The sequence below is a fragment of the Canis lupus genome, chromosome 18 (assembly GCF_003254725.2).
Source record: "Canis lupus dingo isolate Sandy chromosome 18, ASM325472v2, whole genome shotgun sequence".
Lineage (NCBI taxonomy): Eukaryota > Metazoa > Chordata > Mammalia > Carnivora > Canidae > Canis > Canis lupus.
The window spans coordinates 14,884,170-14,903,437 of NC_064260.1; the positions used below are offsets into that span (position 1 = coordinate 14,884,170).

Below are 19,268 nucleotides of genomic sequence, written 5' to 3' on the forward strand. Positions count from 1 at the left end.
GATGGATAGGAGTGTTCTTCACACAGAAGCACAAACTTGATCAGTTTTCCCGAAGCAGATCCCACTGAGGAACCGTCAAGCAGAAGTGGGAAAACAGTTCTCTCGGATTCTCTGCACTTTGAAGGAATTATATATAGAACAATACAGTCCCCGGAGTCCTTTCCAGGCCGCGGCGTGCGGAGGGCTACACGAAAGGGCCGTAGCGTGCGGAAGAAACCTCCGTCAAAGTACACCGAACGTCGTCCGGCCACCGCCACTTGCGCCGTCCCCGGGACGGTCTGACGGGCTCCGGTGCACGAGGCGATCACTGCTCGCCCGGGGAGGCGCGGAGGGAGGGCGGCGGGGAGCCCGCTCCCTGCAGCGCGCGGCAAAGCTCCGAGCCTCGCCTCCCCGCCCCTCCCCGAGGCGCGGGGACGCGGGGGGCGGGGGCTTGGCGGGGGCGGGGCCTACGTGGGGCGGGGCTTGGCGGGGGCGGGGCCTGCGCGGGGGCGGGGCCGACTGGCGGCGGCGCGTCGCTGCGCGGCACGTGTGAGGGCTCGGCCGCCGGCGGGCCCACGCGCGCTCCGGGCTCTGCGCGCTGGCGGCGCTGCTGCCGCTGCCTGTGCCGGGGCGCCCCCGCGGCCGGCTCCTCCGACTGGCCGCCGCCGCCCTCCTGCGCCGGGAGCCGCGCTCGCCCCGCCTCGCCGCCCGGCCCGCGCCGCGCCCGCGCTCGCAGGCCCCGGGTAAGTGCGCCGCCTCGCCGCAGCCGCCCGGGCTCCGCGGTCGGGCCCCAGGGCCCCGCCCCGAGCGGCCGTGCGCCCCGGGAAGGCGTCCCGAGCCCGCGGCGCCTCCGTGACGGACCGAGCCCGCGGGGGCGCGGCGGGAGCCCGAGTCCGCTCCCGGGGGGCCGGGCCGGTCGGCAGGGGGCGCCGCGCGCTCCCGCCTCCCCGCGCCGCCCGCCGGCCGCGCACCCACGCCGGGCGCTCCCTGCCGTCCTGTGCCCGCGGGCCGGGAGGAAGCCGCGCCGGGCCCCGAGCCCTTGCAGCTCCGGGGCTGGGGGGCGCCCACGTGCCGGCCGCGTTTGCATCCGCGATTACGCGCCGCGAGCCCGCCGCACGCCCCGTGGGAGCCTCCAGCCCTGCACCCGAGGCGCCGCCGCGGTGCGTGTTCAAACTCAGCGGCGCCGAGTCCCCACCGCCTGCCCTGCGCGGGGGTGTAGCAAAGCCTGAGCCTTAGCGCCTGGGTCACTAGCGCCTGCCGGGAGGTAGGATTTGTTGAGTTTCGTTTGTCAAATTTCCGATCCGGTGGTCAGACCACTTTTCTTTTCTCTTTTTTTCTACAGGATTACGAAGGGCTTTTGTTTCAAGTCTCCAATCATCTGTGAAAACAGCCATGCCCCACTGGTTTGGGGATGCTTTGAGAATTGAGTGATCAGTCAAAAATCAGCGGGTACGCTCATACTGAAAAGGGGATGCATAGGCAGGGATTTTGTTCAGTCGTTAGGCAAGTAGCCAGCAGTCTGTATATATTAACAATTCCTTTTGAACGTATCTCTTGGTAGAGGCAGGAGCGATACAGGTATTGATAAAACATGGGTTTTGCCCCCAAGTAGGAGAGAGAGATTTCAGTCCAGCTGGTCTGTTTACTAAGATTGCTCTAGCCTCAGGTCCTTTACATGCGGTCCCACTGCCTGGAACTCTCATCCATACCTTTTCGTGTCTAGTTCTTCCTTCAGGTCCTCTCTCAAAGGACACCTTCTTAGAAATGCTTCGTTAAAGAGCACCCCTCATCCTCCCCTTCCCTTTGCACTGCCTTATTGATGCGTGCATGTTTCTGAGATTATTATTTATTGATGCATCCTTATAAATAAATGTAAGCTTAGTGAGGGCAAGAAATTGTCCCTTTTTCCCCAGTGCCTAGAATAGTGCCACACTCATAAAGGGTGCACAAATATTTGTGGAATGAATGAACCTAATGGACTTCATGATTTTGCATGTTAGAGTATAGTGTGCGCTCTGTCCTGAAGAAAGTGCTGTTTATTGTGACCCAGAGGGATTATTGACAGTTTGCAGGGGGTGGATGCATTTAAAAATTGGAAGTAGTATTCTAAACATAGGATTCAGACTGATACACCTTTTTTTTGTTCAGATGTTCATCTTGCAGGAAATAATGTTAAGGGATTATCAGTGTTGTAGTACAATTTTGAATATGTTAAACTTTTTTGTGTCATGGGTGTAAAGGAAGCTTATCGGTGAATCTAATATCCTAATGAAAAAGATTTTAAAGTATTTTTTAAATTGTAATATTCCTTTTTTTTAAATTTATTTATTCATGAGACACACACACACACACAGAGGCTGAGACACAGGCAGAGGAAGAAACAGGTCCATGCAGGGAGCCTGATATGGGACTCGATCCCGAGTCTCCAGGATCACACCCTGGGCCGAAGGTGGCACTAAACTGCTGAGCCACCTGGGGATCCCCAAATTGTAATATTCCTAATCTCATTTGGGTCATTTGGAATATAAAAGATACAAAACCCCATTGTTTTATTACTCCCCTCAACAGATTGTGTAGAACTTTGAAGTTCATGGGTACCAGTAGCTTCTTTCTCTTCTTGGCTGTAGAATCAAGCTTCTGGTCTACATTACTTGACTGTGATTACTATTCTGGATCATGTATTTGTGCAGCATACCATTTCTTTAAAAACATTTTTTAAAGTACCATTAAAAACTCATGAAACTGGACCTCCCACCTTCCTCCCCTCTTTATTTTTTTGATTGTTATTTATTTATTTTAAGGATTTTATGTATTTATTCATGAGAGACACAGAGAAAGAGAGAGGCAGAAACATAGGCAGAGGGAGAAGCAGGCTCCCTGTGGGGAGCATGATGCGGGGACTGGAACTTGGACTCGATCCAAGGACCCTGGGATCACTACCTGAGTCAAAGGCAAACACTCAACCACTGAGCCCCCCCTTTTAAAAAGCCAGTCATGTTTTTACAGCTTTGAGATACAGTGCTTGAATATGCATATTTGGGTTTGTTTGTTTTTTTTAAGATTTTTTATTTATTCATGAGAGAGAGAGAGAGGCAGAGACACAGGCAGAGGGAGAAGCAGGCTCCATGCACGGAGCCTGACAGGGAACTTGATCCAGACATGGGACTCGATCCAGACGTGGGACTTGATCCCGGGTCTCCAGGATCATGCCCTGGGCCAAAGGCAGCCCTAAACCCCTGAGCCACCCGGGCTGCCCGAATATGTATATTTGGATTTTCCTGAATGCTGAACTGATTTTTTTCCTTTTTCTTTTTTTTTAAGATTTTATTTATTTATTCATGAGAGACAGAGAGTGAGTCAGAGACACAGGCAGAGGGAAAAGCAGGCTCCATGCAGGGACCCCAATGTGGGACTCTATCCTGGATTTGAGGATCACGCCCTGAGCTGAAGGCAGATGCTCAACCGCTGAGCCACCCAGGTGTCCCCAAAACTAATTTTATTAGGAAAATCATACTGGGGCAGTCAGAGTGGTTTTATCTTTCTGATTGAATTCTTCCCAGCCTCTTAGGTTCCTCGATCTGCTCCCTTCCTCTCATTTAAAAATTACTGCATTTTATTCTTCGCTTTTATATAGTTCTTGCTCGTGAAAACGATACTAATTTGAGTTCTCTCTTTCTTGGTCCAGAAGTTTGCACAGCTGTTGTGTAAATATGTTTTTGGGTTCTAAGCCCACTGAAAAAACTTAGCAAAATATATATTAACAGATCTCTAATCATTGGTGCTATGTATACTTTAATAATTAATGTGTGATAGAGCCATTTGCTAAAACAAATGAAAACTATAATTTAATTTGAAACACAAAAGTGAGATTAGTTAATGAGCTTGTCTTTACAGTTAAATATAACAAGAAAAAGATTTTGGGCAAGTGTCCTCAAGTATCAAGAAAAAGCCTGCCAGAAAATATTAAAGGCCCATTTATTTAGTGCTGTTGGCAGTGCTGTGAGGGTCTCTTAAAATTAAATGGTATTTGAAGGAGGAAACCATGTTTAATCATTAGCCCAGAGAACAAAAGAAGCATAAGAAGCTTTGTTTTCCCCAGACTCAGCGATACAGTTCTGCTGTGTAAATCATCCGTAATAAATATTAATGACCAACAGTTGAATAGAAAAAGCTATTTCAAAAAAAATAATAAATAAAAATACAAAAAGAAAGAAAGAAACAGTTATTACAGGGATCCCTGGGTGGCTCAGCGGTTTAGTGTCACCTTGGGCCCAGGGCGTGATCCCCAGGTCCTGGGATCGAGTCTTGCATCAGGCTCCCTGTATGGAGCCTGCTTCTCCCTCGGCCTGTGTCTCTGCCTCTCTCTCTGTGTCTCTCATGAATAAATAAATAAAATTAAAAAAAAATAGTTATTACAAACCTTTGAGCAAGTCATCATTTTTCTGCTTTACAGAGAAACCCCAGCGTAGAGGGGAAGTGACCCACGTATAGTAAACAGCAGAATCTATATGGGGTTGAAGCCAGTGGGTGATACTTTATATGCATGGTTGGCCTATACTCTCATTCCAGGGATGGTAGGCATAACAGTGCTCTTGTAAACTTTCTAGAATTTTATTCATGAAACCATTGGTGTGGGCATAGAGGGGAGCAAGGAGTTGGAGTTTCAACCATATTCCAACTTAGGTGACTAGTAGTTGGTGGCAGCAACATCCCCTGAGGTGAGAAGTGCAGTCTAAACATGCACAAAAGATGTGTGCTGGTGGTGGGAAGAGATGAGCTCAGTTTAGGGCATGTTGAATTTGAGCATTTGATTCAGCCCTTCCCGGCTGGGTAAACTGGAGCAGCTGTGTAATCTCTGGGGATGCTCCTGATCCCTGAGCCGCAGGGTTGAAGAGAGGCTTCAGCGAGTTCACTCTGCACGCTCTGCAACTGCTTAGCTGTCCTTACTGTTGCTTTGGGCCCCCAAACAAAGCCAGAAGGAAGTCAGAGATGGATCTTGGCTGGAAAAATGTGGGAGTAAGCAGGGAACAAGATTGGGATAGGAAGCTTAGAGATCCCCACATTTAAGGAGCATGAGACAAGACAGGGAGAAGAGCACTCTGAGAAGCAGGAGAAAAGCAAGGAGTCAAAACAGTTTCAAGGAAGCTAAGCAGTGAACCATGTCCAGTTGGAAAAAGACGTCACTCAGAGCCAAGATTGAGTGGCTGTGGTTTTGGCACAAGGAAGCCACTGCTGAACTTAAACCATTTCAGTGGTGTGTTGGAGGCAGAGGCCAGGTCTTGCACTGAATGTTAGCTCCTCCCTGGCAGGGCGTTAGCTTGAGTTGCTGCAGCGGCTCTTCAGAGTGCCTGGAACAACGCCTGGTGTGGGTGTGTGGTGAGTGTTTGTTGAGGGGATGAAGGAGTGAGTGAGTGTTAGAATGACTGTGGACTTCTTTCAAAGGGGTTGCAATATTTAGGAAATGGTCTTGTGAATATGCCGGAACGAAATGTGTCTGTCAGAGGCTCCCCATTTTCTTTGTGAATGGCAAGCAGGACTTGGAGAAGACTGTAGTGACCAGGGATGGCTGTCATAAGAGAGGAACTCCCCTGACCTGGTGTGGTTTTCTCCAGCAGCAACCAGGAGCACAGGTTTAGACAGTGGGATTGGTACTTGCTTGGGGTTTAATGAGACTTCTGGAGCAGGACCAGTGAGCAAGAGTGTTGAGTGGTGGCTAACAGGTATTGTGGTTTGGGACATTTGAAGAAGTGAGGGTAGAAGAGATAGGGTCTTGGGACCAGTTTGAAGAACAAGTGATGGGAGGGAGCAGAACACAAGAATGGAAAAAAATCGGTGGTTGGATCAAACAGACTACTAGTTTGTATATCTCTTTATATTTGTATGTTTGAAATTTTTTTTAAAAAGATTTTATTTATTTATTCATTCATGAGAGACACAGAGACAGAGACATAGGCAGAGAGAGAAGCAGGCTCCACGCAGGGAGCCTGATGTGGGACTTGATCCCTTGTTTGAAATTTCTTAAAGTTAAAAGCTCAAAGTAGATGTGGTAACCTCCCCATGTTCCCACCACTCAGTAATTACCTGCCTCGTTTCAAGTCTATACCTGCTCCACTTCCATTCACCACTGGTAAATTATTTTGAAGCAAATTCCAGACTTCATAATTTTTCAACCATAAATATTTCAGTTTGTATCCCTGAAACATAAGGATTCTATTTTTAAATGTAACCACAGCAACATAATTGCACCTTAAAAAGTTGACAGTACTGGGGCACCTAGGTGACTCAGTCGGTGAAATGTCCAACTCTTGTCTATTCTTGATTTCGGCTCAGGTCAATGTCTCAGGGCCATGGGATCGAGTCCAGTGTCAGGCTCTAAGCGAGGACTGTGCTTGAGATTCTCTCTCCCTCTGCATGCTCTCAAACCTCCCCTCATGCTCACACATGCTCATGCTTTCTTGCTTTCTCCCTCCAAAAAAAAAAAAAAAAGTTGACAGTACTACCTTAATGTCATCAAGTATCCCTGGTATTTTTGTATCCCTGATTGAGTCCAACACTTTTTTTTTTGTTTTTTTTAGATTTTATTTATTTACTCATGAGAGACATACAGAGAGAGAGGCAGAGACATAGGCAGAGGGAGAAGCAGGCTCCATGCAGGGAGCCCGATGTGGGACTTGATCCTGGGTCTCCAGGATCACGCCCTGGGCGGAAGGCGGCACTAAACCACTGAGCCGCCCGGACTGCCCAACACTTTTTTTAATAGTCCACTTGTTTATTTTTTATTATTATTTTTTAATATTTTTTAAATATTTTATTTATTCATGAGAGACACACAGAGAGGGAGGGAGAGAGACAGAGACACAGGCAGAGGGAGAAGCAGGCTCCATGCACGGAGCCCAATGTGGGACTCAATCCCAGGTCATGCCCTGGGCTGAAGGCGGCGCTAAACCACTGAGCCACCTGGGCTGCCCTTTTTAATTTTATTTTATTATTTTATTTTATTATTTTATTATTTATTTGTTTGTTTATTTATTTGTTTATTTAAAGAATAGTCGATTTGTTTAAAGAAGGATCCACTCATTGCATTACTTTGTAAGTTTACCTGTAAGTGCCTCTCCCTCTTTTTCCCCTTGTTATTTATTAGTTGAAGGAACTGTCTTTGTCCTTGTAGAGTTTCCCACATTCAGAATTTTGCTGCCTCCTTCCCTGTGGTGATATTTGACTTCTTCCATCCCTGCATGCCATCTAATCTGCCAATTCAACATCAAGTTCCATTCAGTAAGAACACTTCACAGATAGTAGCGTGTGCTTTCAGGGCCAGGCAGTGTGGCTGGTGGTCTATTTTTTGTGATGCTTGTGGCCATTTGTGATAATTGGTTGTCCAAGTCTACTGTTTCCTTAGAGATACGCTTCTTAGTGTGTCTTTGATCTCTGTAGGCAGAGAACAGTTTCAGCACCTGTTCCAGGAAGTCTACAGAATATCTATCAATGCCTATTACACCACTCTGAATTCTCTGGCATGTACAAAAGAAGTAATATTCTCAAAGAATCTGCTTGAGTTTGTTTTGTTCCTGCTATGGCTACGCTAACTGCTTTGTCATTTCATTTCATCTTCATGGCAGCCCTCTGGTGCACATGTCATTCCCATTCTACAGATGAAGAGCAGAAACTCAAATTAACTTCCTTGGGCCAAAGAGGGAAAAAATCATGGTACCTAGGAGTCCACGTGGTAGTGCAGATGAAGGGAAGTAAAATGGGAAGATGTAGGGATCCCTGGGTGGCGCAGCGGTTTGGCGCCTGCCTTTGGCCCAGGGCGCGATCCTGGAGACCTGGGATCAAATCCCATGTCGGGCTCCCGGTGCATGGAACCTGCTTCTCCCTCTGCCTGTGTCTCTGCCTCTCTCTCTCTCTCTCTCTCTGTGTGTGACTATCATAAGTAAATTAAAAAAAAATTTTTTTTTAAAATAAAAAAAATAAAAAAAATAAAAAAAAAATGGGAAGATGTAGAGTTAATAGAGAGGAGGGCACAAGAGTTAGGACTCATTATGGCCTTCGGATGAGTCCTGAAGGACGGGTGAGGCCAGGGTGCCCTGAAACAGGTATGGAGAAGCTCCCACTGGAGAGATCTCATGAGCAGTCAGGCAGGAGACAGGTAGCTTTGGGGCTGGGCCTGCATTGTTGGAGGCATGTGGAAGATAATGATATGGGTCACTAGATGACGGGCGGTGCCAGAGCAGGACATTGCAGACATTTCTGCAGAGGAAATAATTGATGTTTCCATCAAGGCTTCTGACCGTTGGTTTTCAAGAAGTAGCGTGATGAACCCTCTGCATTCTGGGAAGGAGGTAGACATCCTGCTGACCATACAGTCCCTGAGCCAGGCTGCGGATGTGGCTATTACTGGTTGTGCTTTCCTCTCTGCTGAGAATCCAGGCCTGGAAAGGTATGAGGATCTCCTAGTGGGTCCTGGCATGCCAGCTGGGAGCCTTGTACTGTCATTGGGAAGCCGTCGCAGGCTTGGGGTAAGAGTATGTGTAACATAGTGTAGTGCCTGGCTTCGGGGTGTCTTTAGGTACCTGCAACACCCCAGAACCGTAGGTGGACTTCTCCTACCACCTGATTCTCTGCCTGGGGTTTCTGTGGCAGGAAGAGCTCCCCTGTCCTCTCAGGTCCCTGAAGCAGAAAATCTGAGTCATCTTGGAGTGTTTCCTCTTTCTGCCCATATTTGCCATCCAGTCTTGTTTCCACCACCTCCTAAATGTCCCTGAATCCAAACTTCCTTTCTGTCGCCCTTGCCTCAGCTTTAGATCATGTTGTATTAATTTCTTGGCTCAATTTCAGCTATATATTCTTTCTCTCTCTTTTTTTAATCCGTCTTTAAGTTTTATTTATTTATTTATTTTTAGTCATCTCTACACCCAACATGGGGGACTGAAATTCACAGGCCCGAGATGAAGGGCCACATGCTCTTCGGAGCCAGCCAGGCGCCCCTCGGCTGCACCCTCTTACCTAGTCTTCCAGCGGACCCTAGTTTCTCTTTGAAGAGGTGCTGCAGAATCTTTCTAGCTCACACGTCCAGTGCTGGTTTGGTTTTCAAGATGGAATTCCCTGCGTTCTTCCTGGTGTGCCATCTGCCCACTCCCTGGCTTTAGTTCCAGACTCTCTCATTGTGTGTTTTACCCTCCACCAGGTGGGATGAGCTCCTTGGGCCTCTCCCAGTGCTCCTTGCTCGCTCATGCCTCTGTGTCTGCACATGCTATTCCGCCTCCTGCCCCAGATAGCCTCCGCCCTGCTTTCTGCGACCTTTCCTGATCCTCAAAACTTGGCTCAGGTGTTCATTTCTGGTCTTCCATTAGGAAAGGCGTCCTCAGGACGCCCGGGTGGCTCAGCGGTTGAGCATCCACCTCCGGCTCAGGGCGTGACCCCAGGGTCCTGGGATCGAGTCCCACGTCGGGCTCCTTGCATGGAGCCTGCTTCTCCCTCTACCTGTATCTCTGCCTTTTATCTGTGTCTCTCATGAATAAATAAAATCTTTTTTTTTTTTTAAAGGAAAGAGGTTCTGACACCCTCCCCACCAGTACCCTCTGAGGTCTTCTGTGTGTTTCCATAGTCCCCAAGTGACACCCCCATGCCCTTTGTATCTCCCTCCCTGGCATATGGGCTTTGTGAGGACAGCTTTGGTGATAAAAAGTGAGCATAAAATAGCATCGGCATTTCACAAACCAGCATTCTTTTTTTTATATACTTTGCTTAGAACAGATAAGGAATAAATATTTTCTTGTTAGGATTATTATTATTTATTTTTTGTTGTTCATGAGAGACACAGGCAGAGGGAGAAGCAGGCCCCTGGGGGAGCCCAATGCGGGACTTGATCCCAGGACCCCAGGATCACGACCTAAGCTGAAGGCAGATGCTCAACCGCTGAGCCCCCAGGTGCTCTTCTTATTTGAGTTAGAGGTGATTTTGTGTAACTAGTTATGGTCTACTTCTGGTCTGGTTTCTTGATTTCTTTCGTTTTCTTTATTTAAATTTTTTGTCTTTCAAAGGAAAATGATTTTACTAGCATCATTCTTATCTTTTTTCTCTTTCTCTCGTTTTTGTTTTTGGTCACCGTCATCCTTTTTCCTTTCATTTTGTGCATGTATTTGTCTTTTTCTTTACTTTCCATTTTGGATTTTTGACAATGAGGCAAGATCAAATCTGGAGTCTTTCTATATATATATATATACACACACACACACACACACACACACACACGTATATATTTAATCTCTATATTCAGCGTGGAGCTCAAACTCATGACCCTGAGATCAAGAGTTGCATGCTCCTCCTGAGCCAGCCAGGAACCCCACAGATGTGGATTCTTAAACTTTAGTTCATTGTAATTATTCTGCTGTAGATGCTTCTGTAGTTGGGTTTCTTGTTAACTAGACCTTGGGGAACCTTAGAATATTAATTTTCTGCTCATTTATGTTCTTTATGAGTATGTTTACTAAGTTTGTTAGCATGTTAATTATGTCATCTCCCTATATAATTAACATAGGAAAACTTTTATCCTTTTTACACTAACAGCATCAAGTAAGATCAAATTAGATAAATGTATTTATTTTGATTGCTACAGGTTACCCCTCTGGCAAGCTGCTCAGTACTGGGAAGTGTGTATGGCTTCTTAGACTTTCCATCATTACATTGTGTGTTGGCTGGTTAAATGATAATCTGTGCTGTTTAAATTGTGGCAAAATACACATGCTATGTAAAATCATCTTAGTCATTTTTTTTTAAATAAGATTTTATTTATTTATTTATTTGAGAGCGCATGAGCGGGGTGGGGGGGAGTGGAAGGGGGGGTGGCCAGAGGGAGAAGCAGACTCCCTGCTGAGCAGGGAGCCGGATGTGGGGCTCAACCCCAGGACCCTGAGATCATGACCTGGGCCAAAGACAGACACTTAACTGACTGAGCCACCTAAGTGCCCCCATCTTATCCATTTTTAAACATACAGTTCAGTAGTGTTCAATACATTGACACTGTTGTCCAATCAGAATGCAGAACTCTTTCTAAAGAGTTAGAATCTTGCAAACTGAAATCTTGCAAAACTGAAACACTATACCCATTAAACAACTCATGCCCTTTGCTTTTTTTTAATATGGTGTGAGTATATGTTCATGTCAGTAAGTGTATTTATGCACTATTTTTATTTAATCAGGTTTTTTAAGATTTTATTTATTTATTCATAGAGACACAGCTAGAGAGAGAGAGGCAGAGACACAGGCAGAGGGAGAAGCAGGTACCATGCAGGGAGCCTGATGTGGGACTCGATCCCGGGTCTCCAGGATCACACCCTGGGCTGCAGGCGGAGCTAAAGCGCTGCGCCACTGGGGCTGCCCATTTAATCAGTTTTTTGAAAGGATAATAATCTATGTGAAATAAAGTTCAAGGGACCTGACTATGACATTCAGTAAAAACAGCAAGTCTCTCTGTTGTCCCCAGCCGCCCATACCCACCTTTCCCACTTTCTGTTCATGTTGTTTAGTTTATGAACCCAGGCATCGTGTTCTTTGTTTTTTGCTAACATAAACGCACTGAGGTGAGTATCCTTACAGCTAAACCTTGATGCACTTTAAAAAAAGTTAAACACTTTAATCATCTTAAAATAGTCTGAAAGTAACATTTCTGGGTCAAAGGGCATACATTTTTTTAAGGTTTTTGATGCACAGTTTCAAATTCTACGCAGAATTTTTCTGTGCCACCAAAGGTATATACCAGCATGGGAAAGAATTGTTTTCTTTTCTTTTTTTAAGATTTTATTTATTTATTCCTAAGAGAGACAGAGAGAGAGGCAGACACAGGCAGAGGGAGAAGCAGGCTCCACTCAGGGAGCCTGAGTAAGACTCGATCCCGGGACTCCAGGATCACACCCTGAGCCAAAGGAAGACGCTTGACCGCTAAGCCACCCAGGCGTCCCAAGAATTGTGTTAATAAATGAATTTGAGGAACCTAGGAACAAAGTTAACTGTGCCTCTACTGAAACCCAGCTCTTTATAGAAGTGATTAATTCCTGTTCTCTCTTCCTTCCTAAAAGGTTCTCTTAAATGTTTTCTTGAAGCCTTAAAAATGGAGATGACGGAAGTGACTGGTGTGTCCCTGAAACGTGGGTCTCTTGCTGTCGAAGGTAATGACAGCATGGCCCCAGCTGAGGAGGCAAAAAGACAGAAAGTCTTGGACAGCTGTCTGCCCACAGGTCAGGACGGGCTGGAGCACGGCTCTCCACCCACCAGTGGACATGTGCCTGGGCCACCTGAAGCTGTAAATGCCGGACAGGGTAAAAAGAACTCTGATGTGCAGTTGGAAGAAGAGGAAGAAGAGGAAGAAGATGGCCTTTCTGAGGAGGCTGAAGAAGAGGAAGAAGCCGAGAGTTTTGCAGACATGATGAAGCATGGGCTTACTGAACTTGACGTTGGCATCACCAAGTTTGTAAGTTCTCATCAGGGCTTCTCAGGCATCTTGAAAGAAAGGTATGTTTCATTTACATGTCAAGTTATTTTAGTTCTATTTGTTCTTATCTTTACAAAGAAATCAACAATAGGTTCTTTTTTTTAAGATTTTATTTATTCATGAGAGACACAAGGAGAGGGAAAAGCAGGTTCCATGCAGGGAGCCTGATATGGGACTCTATCCTGGGACCCCAGGAACATGCCCTAGGCTAACGGCAGGGGCTAAACCGCTGAGCCACCCAGGCATCCCAACAATAATACGTTCTTCTGTTTAGCTTACTGTCCCTAAGGATTGTGTATTGATGGTCACCTAGGAATAGGGTGGAGGAAAGCTGCCTAAGTAGTCAGATGAAGCCACATAAACATAAAATGAGTAAATACAAATAATTTTTTGTGGCATGCCTTGCTAACATGTGAATGAATGCTGTTCACTTCTTTAACATTAATTATTTTAAATGATTTTAAGTTGTCTCTTGAAATGGTCTTCAGATCTTAAATTCTTAACTCTTGGGGATCCCTGGGTGGCTCCGCGGTTTCGCGCCTGCCTTTGGCCCAGGGCGCAATCCTGGAGTCCCAGCGTGGAGCCTGCTTCTCCCTCTGCCTGCGTCTCTGCCTCCCTCTCTCTGTGTCTATCATGAATAAATAAAAATAAATCTTTAAAAAGAAAATAAATAAATAAATTCTTAACTCTTTCACTTGAATGTTCCACATCTACAGTAGGAAAAAGGTAGTCTTTGGAGACACATGGATCTGGTTGTGAATCTAGTCCAGTCACTGCATTTACTTAACTCAGAGCCTCAGTATCCTCATCCAAAAAATGGATCCTAATACCACCTTGGGGTTTTTGAGAGGATTTTAAATAAGTGTGTAGAGTATTTAGCATAAAGGTAAGCTTCAGATTGGTTCATGATAGATTTATTGGGTTCTAATTTAATTAACCATGCCATGTTTTATGATTCATTCTAGTAAGGACTGCCTATAGTCTTAGGGTAACATTACTAAGCTTTGATTTATGCATTTCTCTGAAAGTATGTTCTAGAAGTTCAGAGGGTCTTTTCTTTACATTCTAATATAAAGTCAAGCTGTGGCTTAGAATTCATTAAGAACCTAGAAAAAAATAACTCCATATGAACTTTGAACTGAAGATTTTTTTTTAAATCCCTGTTTTTTTTTTAAGATTTTTTATTTATTCATAGAGACAGAAAGAGGCAGAGACACAGGCAGAGGGAGAAGCAGGCTCCATGCAGAGAGCCCCACGTGGGACTCGATCCCGGGTTTCCAGGATCACACCCCAGGCTGCAGGTGGCACTAAACCACTGCGCCATAGGGGCTGCCCTAAATCCCTGTTTTGTACAACAGCAAGGCTTACTGTTGATAAACTTTCTCCTAAAATTAATAGGAAGTAAAATGTTAATGCTTTTCCTTTTCATCAGATACTCAGACTTCGTTGTTCACGAAATAGGAAAAGATGGACGGATCAGCCATTTGGATGATTTGTCCGTCCCAGTGGATGAGGAGGTAAGAACAAATCTCCAACAAAAGTCACTTTCTGTATAAAATAGCATTTCCTAGAGAATCAAGAATATAGAGCAGTAACAGCTTTGAATTCTATGTGTGACTCACTGGGAATTTCATCATTTTCAAGGATCCTTCAGAAGATGTATTTACAGTTTTGACAGCTGAAGAAAAGCAGCGTTTAGAAGAGCTCCAGCTTTTTAAAAATAAGGAAACCAGTGTTGCCATTGAGGTAAATAGCACAAAAATGTATGGGACAATTTTTTAGGGTTTTGATTGCTTCTTTTTGTGTGAACATCTCTGTGTACTAGAAAAATTACAATAGTTAACAAAGGATGACCTTGCTGTATTTGATCTAAAAGATCATTACACTAAAAATCTTATCAGTGGCAGGTAACCAGTATCCAGATAAAGTAAAGCAAAAAAAAAGTTACGTTTTTGCTTTAAGAAAATTTTATATGGGCAGCCCAGGTGGCTCAGTGGTTTAGCGCCACCTTCAGCCCAGGGCCTGATCCTGGAGACCCAGGATTGAGTCCCAGGTCGGGCTCCCTGCATGGAGCCTGCTTCTCCTCTGCCTGTGTCTCTGCCTCTCTCTCTCTCTCTCTCTCTCTGTCTCTCATGAATAAATAAATAAAATCTTTTTTTTAAAAAAAGAAAATTTTATATGACCACAAATCAACAAAGAAATGTGTTGTTTGGCACCGCAGAGTGACCTTTCTGTCACGTGGTGTCTGTAGCCAAAGGACTACAATAGCCTGACAGTCAGATGTATGGCCTAATAGGGAGGCCCTGGCCCTGGCTCTGCCTCCTATGGCCTCTGGGTCTCACATGGGTCTTTGGAGGGAGAGGGGTTAGGGAAAGAGGTAAGGAAAATATCTTTGCTCAACTTGAGTCTGCTTCTGCTGTTCAGGAAAAGGAGAGCTCAGCTACTAGATGGAGTAGTAGCCTTGTCTAAAGCTTTTGTTATGAAAATTTTATTCTTCTTAGTGCTGTCCAGTGGAATTATAATGTGAGCCATGTTTTTAATTTTAACTCCTCTAAAAATTTAAAAGACAGGTGAAATTAATTTTAACAATATATTTTATTTACCCTAATACATTTAAAATACCATTTTGGGGCACTTCTGTGGCCTAACTTAGTTAAGCATCCACCTCATGATTTCAGCCCAGGTCATGGTCTCAGGGTCCGTGTTGGGCTCTGCACTTATAGAGGAGTCTGCTTGAGATTCTCCCCCTCTGACCTTCCCCCCACGCTTGCTCTCTCACTCACTCATGCACGCGCTCTCTCTAGAATAAATCTTTAAAAAAATAAAATATCGTTTCAATAGGTAATCAGTATTTTTCAAAATTCCAAATGAGATGTTTTACATTCTTTTTTTTCCTACTTTGTTAGTCAGGATCCAGTCAGTGATCTTTCATGCTGGTAACATAGCTCAGTTCAGACTGGCCACATTTCAAGTGCCCAGTTGCCGTCTGTGGCTTGGCTGCCATATGGACAGAGCAGCTCTAGGCGATAAAAGATTTTTAGAATTTTAAGTTTATGTTGATTTGGGGTTGTCCAAAATTCCCCTTTCCATTGCTCCCAGTTGACAAGAGGTTACCATAACTTTCAGAATTCATTATCTGCCCCTAGCCCTCGTCTCCTTTTCCCCTCCACGTCCCAAAAGTATATAATGTTACGAATTTAGGGTTCATCAGTTACTGAATTTATCCCTGGACAGAATCTTTAGCAATGCCAAGGAAAAAACTAAGAATTGTTTTTAAGAGCAGTCCAGGAGGATGGTCCAGGTTTCTTTTGCTTGTGCAACGCAGTAGTGTATCTTAGCCCTATAATGTGCATTTTTCCATGTGGGTGGCAAAATTTACTGTCATTCTGAAAAAATATACCATCTACTGAAAGTTTTTACCTTTTTTTTTTTTTTTTTTTTTTTTTTTATTCACGAGAGAGAGAGAGAGGCAGACACATAGGCAGAGGGAGAAGGAGGCTCCATGCAGGAGCCCGAAGTGGGACTCCATCCCGGGTCTCCAGGATCACACCCTGGGCTGAAGCCAGGTGCCAAACCGCTGAGTCACCCAGGGATCCAGTTTTTACCTTAAAGATAAATCCTGGACAAGTTTCCTTGTTACTTGCCAAATTTTTGAAGTCTAAATATGTATTCAGTTATATGCGCAAAGTTTGATTCCAACTGAGTTTTTTTTAATTTTTTTTTTAAAGATTTTATTTATTTGGGGCGCCTGGGAGGCTCAGTCAGTTAAGGGTCTGTCTTTGGCTTGGGTCATGATCCCAGGATCCTGGGATCGAGCCCCATGTCAGGCTCCCAGCTCAGCAGGGAGTCTGCTTCTCCCTCTTCCTCTGCCTCTTCTCTGGCTTGTGCATGCTGATGCACATGCTCTTTCCCATTTTCACCCTCAAGTAAATAAATATATGTTTTTTTAAATTTATTTGAGAGAGTAAGAGAAAGAGAGCATGAGCAGGAGGAGGGGCAGAAGGAGAAGCAGCCTCTGAGATCATGACCTGAGCCAAAGTCAGACCTTAACCAGCTGTGCCACCCAGGTTCCCCTAAATAACAGTTCTGAGCTAACAAGTTTACATTTTCTTGATGTTGATTTTATTTTTTACTGAGAACAAATGAGCTAGAATGTCATTCTAAGATAATTCAGTGTAGAATAGGATTCATTGTGAGGCAATTGTAGATTGGCCTATTCAAGGGAGTTGAGTTTCTGAAATCCCAAAAGGCCCAACTTGCCTACATTGCCATCTGTGAGCCATGAGGCGTTCGTCCCGCAGAGTCGCTGAACAAGAGTGTCTGTGATGGGTGCCTCTGGCTGTGTGACTTTAGACACATTACTTCACTTCTCTGAGCCTTGTTTTCCTTATCTCCAAATACATATAGTGGTGGCATGGTAGGGGGATGATTGGGATGAAATAAGCCGATGACTGTGAAGTTCTTGCTACGGTGCCTGGCAGATGTCCTGCTCAGTAAACAGACTCTTAAGATGTGCAGCATTATAAAGCTCTGAAAGATTTCTGAAATCATACCCATGGACTTCTGTTACTTTTGCACAGTTGATAACGTGACTAATGTTTTTATTGAATCATTGGTATTATTTCCTTATTTAATGTTTATTAAATCAGTAGTCACATTATTTCCATTCTTAATAGGTTGTTGAGGACACGAAAGAGAAAAGAACTGTCATCCATCAAGCAATTAAATCATTGTTTCCAGGATTAGAGACAAAAACAGAGGACAGAGAGGGCAAGAAATACATTGTAGCCTACCATGCAGCTGGGAAAAAGGCTCTGGCAAGTAAGTGTGCGAGTGACCTGGCATTTCCTCTGTCAGTGGTCACAAGTGGCATCCTGTTCCTCTTGCTCCTTGCCTGTTCATGTTGCGGGCTACTTGGCTGTTACGCTGGAAAGGATACTGATCATGTCATTCCCTCAAAGAAGGTAAATAAAGTTCACATTCACAGAGCAATCCTACAGACTGTGTCTGGAAGGGGCCCTAGGTCTTTCATGTGAGTCGAGATATGCTATAGTTACAGTGGCGCCTAAGAGATAGTCCTAGGAATTTGATATGTTCCCTGAAGAGCAGAATGGGCTCAGTGGCAATTCAAGAAGAAAATGGAAGCATATTGCTCATTCTGTGTTCTTAATGGAGGGAAGAAAGCTTTCAGATGAACCAAAAATCCCAGTGGCATTTTTTCTGCAAAGCCCCTTTATTGGAAGAGCTGCTGCTTTCTAGCCATGTTTTTTCACTCACACATAAAAAACATGGAATATATGGGAAAGCGCCCCTTTGCCCAGGCTCATCTTCCGTTGTGTATCCTTCCCTTGAAACGAATGTGTTGTCAGTGAATCTCTTTGATATTTATACTCTGATAACGTTCTACAACCACGGAAATTTCTACTTGCATATAACCTTAAGAAAATTAGGTAACTTTTCTTCTTTTACCTGCCAAATCGGCAGACAGAATTCTAATGAAAATGACAGTGGGGAAAAAGAGATTTCTTCACCCTCATCCCCTACCAGTGATGGCTTCTATTAGGGAAGAGTTATTTCCAGATCTATTTGTCAGAGCAAAACTCCAAGACTATAACAAAAGACTATTCATGCTGTTAGTGCTGTGTCAGTATTCTCTTAGGTTATGCTGTGAATGGATGAAGCCTTAATTGTTTGTAACTATGATTCTAGTGAAATGAGAGCAGTATAAGAAAAATGGGAGCAGAAATAAGGTTTAGCTGTGCCTAAAAAAAAATAGTGTAAAAATAATGTCAGTTCAGTAAGTGTGGATATGACCTAGAAATCAGAAATCCTGAGCAGGTGGGGAGGAGAAGGTGGACACTGGAGGCCACTTCTCAGTGGATACCACAAAGAAAATGACCTGCGTTCTAGAACGACTAGGGGCATAGGTTGTTAATCACTTCTCAAACCACATACTGATGGCTTGGTTGCTGTACATTTCTTTGATGTCTGAGTCACTGTATAAGATAATACTCCAGCCAGGGTTGTTGAGGAGCATCAAACACAGTGGAAAGTGATTTGAGTGACATTTTGCATTCTCTCAAGACTGACAGTTGGTTGGTAACTATCCTAGATGTAGAGAGGATGACTTACTACTATAGTAGATGCCGTGGAGTATTCAGTCTCAGTTCTCTCAAGGGGCCCAGGCTGAGAACAGCTGCTGGGGAGCTGTTCCTTGTAAAGAGGGAGTCCACATTGGTCAGCCAACTTCTTTGAAAGGCAAAAAGAAAAGGCAAGGTCTTAATTCTGCTGAATGTGGTCATGAGGAAGCAGATTGGCAAAACCTGTGTTTTTTTGACAGGCTACTTCTTGGAAATGATCTTTATTTCTTAGAGGATGCTGGCTTTTGTAATATGTATGGAGGAGCATTTATTTGCAGGTCATGGTGGCCCTTAGAGTTTTCCCACCCTTTCCTCTTCTACATTTTCATGCTTGCACCACACTCACCTTCCTTTTTTTCCAAATAAAAAATTTCCTTAAGATTTTTAAAGTGAGGTGCTGAGCTCTGTGGGATGTGAACCACCCTCCCTGTTCCCTTTGCACATCTTCAGTAAAATATTTCTCACTTTAAGAGGAAGCATTGGGTCATCACTTGCAGAGAGTTATAAACCTCTTGGGCTTGAGGTGTTTTGGCATTTGGTAAAAGATGGGCTAGAGGTCTGAGCTCTTCTCTCTCATCTCCTCATGGACTCAGGCACTGGAGAGCCTGCATTCATCTCTTTCGCAGATCCAATTCCCCACCACGGAGAGGGCCTCAGTT

General features: G+C 44.7%; 1 protein-coding gene across 5 annotated transcripts in view; it reads left to right on the forward strand.

Annotated features, from left to right (window-relative positions):
• The first annotated feature begins 481 nt into the window (after positions 1-481).
• Positions 482-19,268, forward strand: part of PUS7 (pseudouridine synthase 7) — a 57,188-nt gene continuing 38,401 nt past the window's right edge. The window contains exons 1-7 of one of the 5 annotated variants that reach the window (XM_049096234.1): positions 482-722; positions 1,322-1,428; positions 8,262-8,419; positions 12,057-12,489; positions 13,902-13,986; positions 14,114-14,215; positions 17,146-17,290. In XM_049096234.1, the coding sequence (XP_048952191.1) occupies positions 8,365-8,419; positions 12,057-12,489; positions 13,902-13,986; positions 14,114-14,215; positions 17,146-17,290 (820 nt within the window). In that variant the 5' untranslated portion in view covers positions 482-722; positions 1,322-1,428; positions 8,262-8,364. Of the gene's footprint in view, positions 723-1,069; positions 1,244-1,321; positions 1,429-8,261; positions 8,420-12,056; positions 12,490-13,901; positions 13,987-14,113; positions 14,216-17,145; positions 17,291-19,268 lie in introns of those variants that run through there. The other 4 variants (XM_049096235.1, XM_049096237.1, XM_049096236.1 and 1 more) reach the window with 4 other exon arrangements.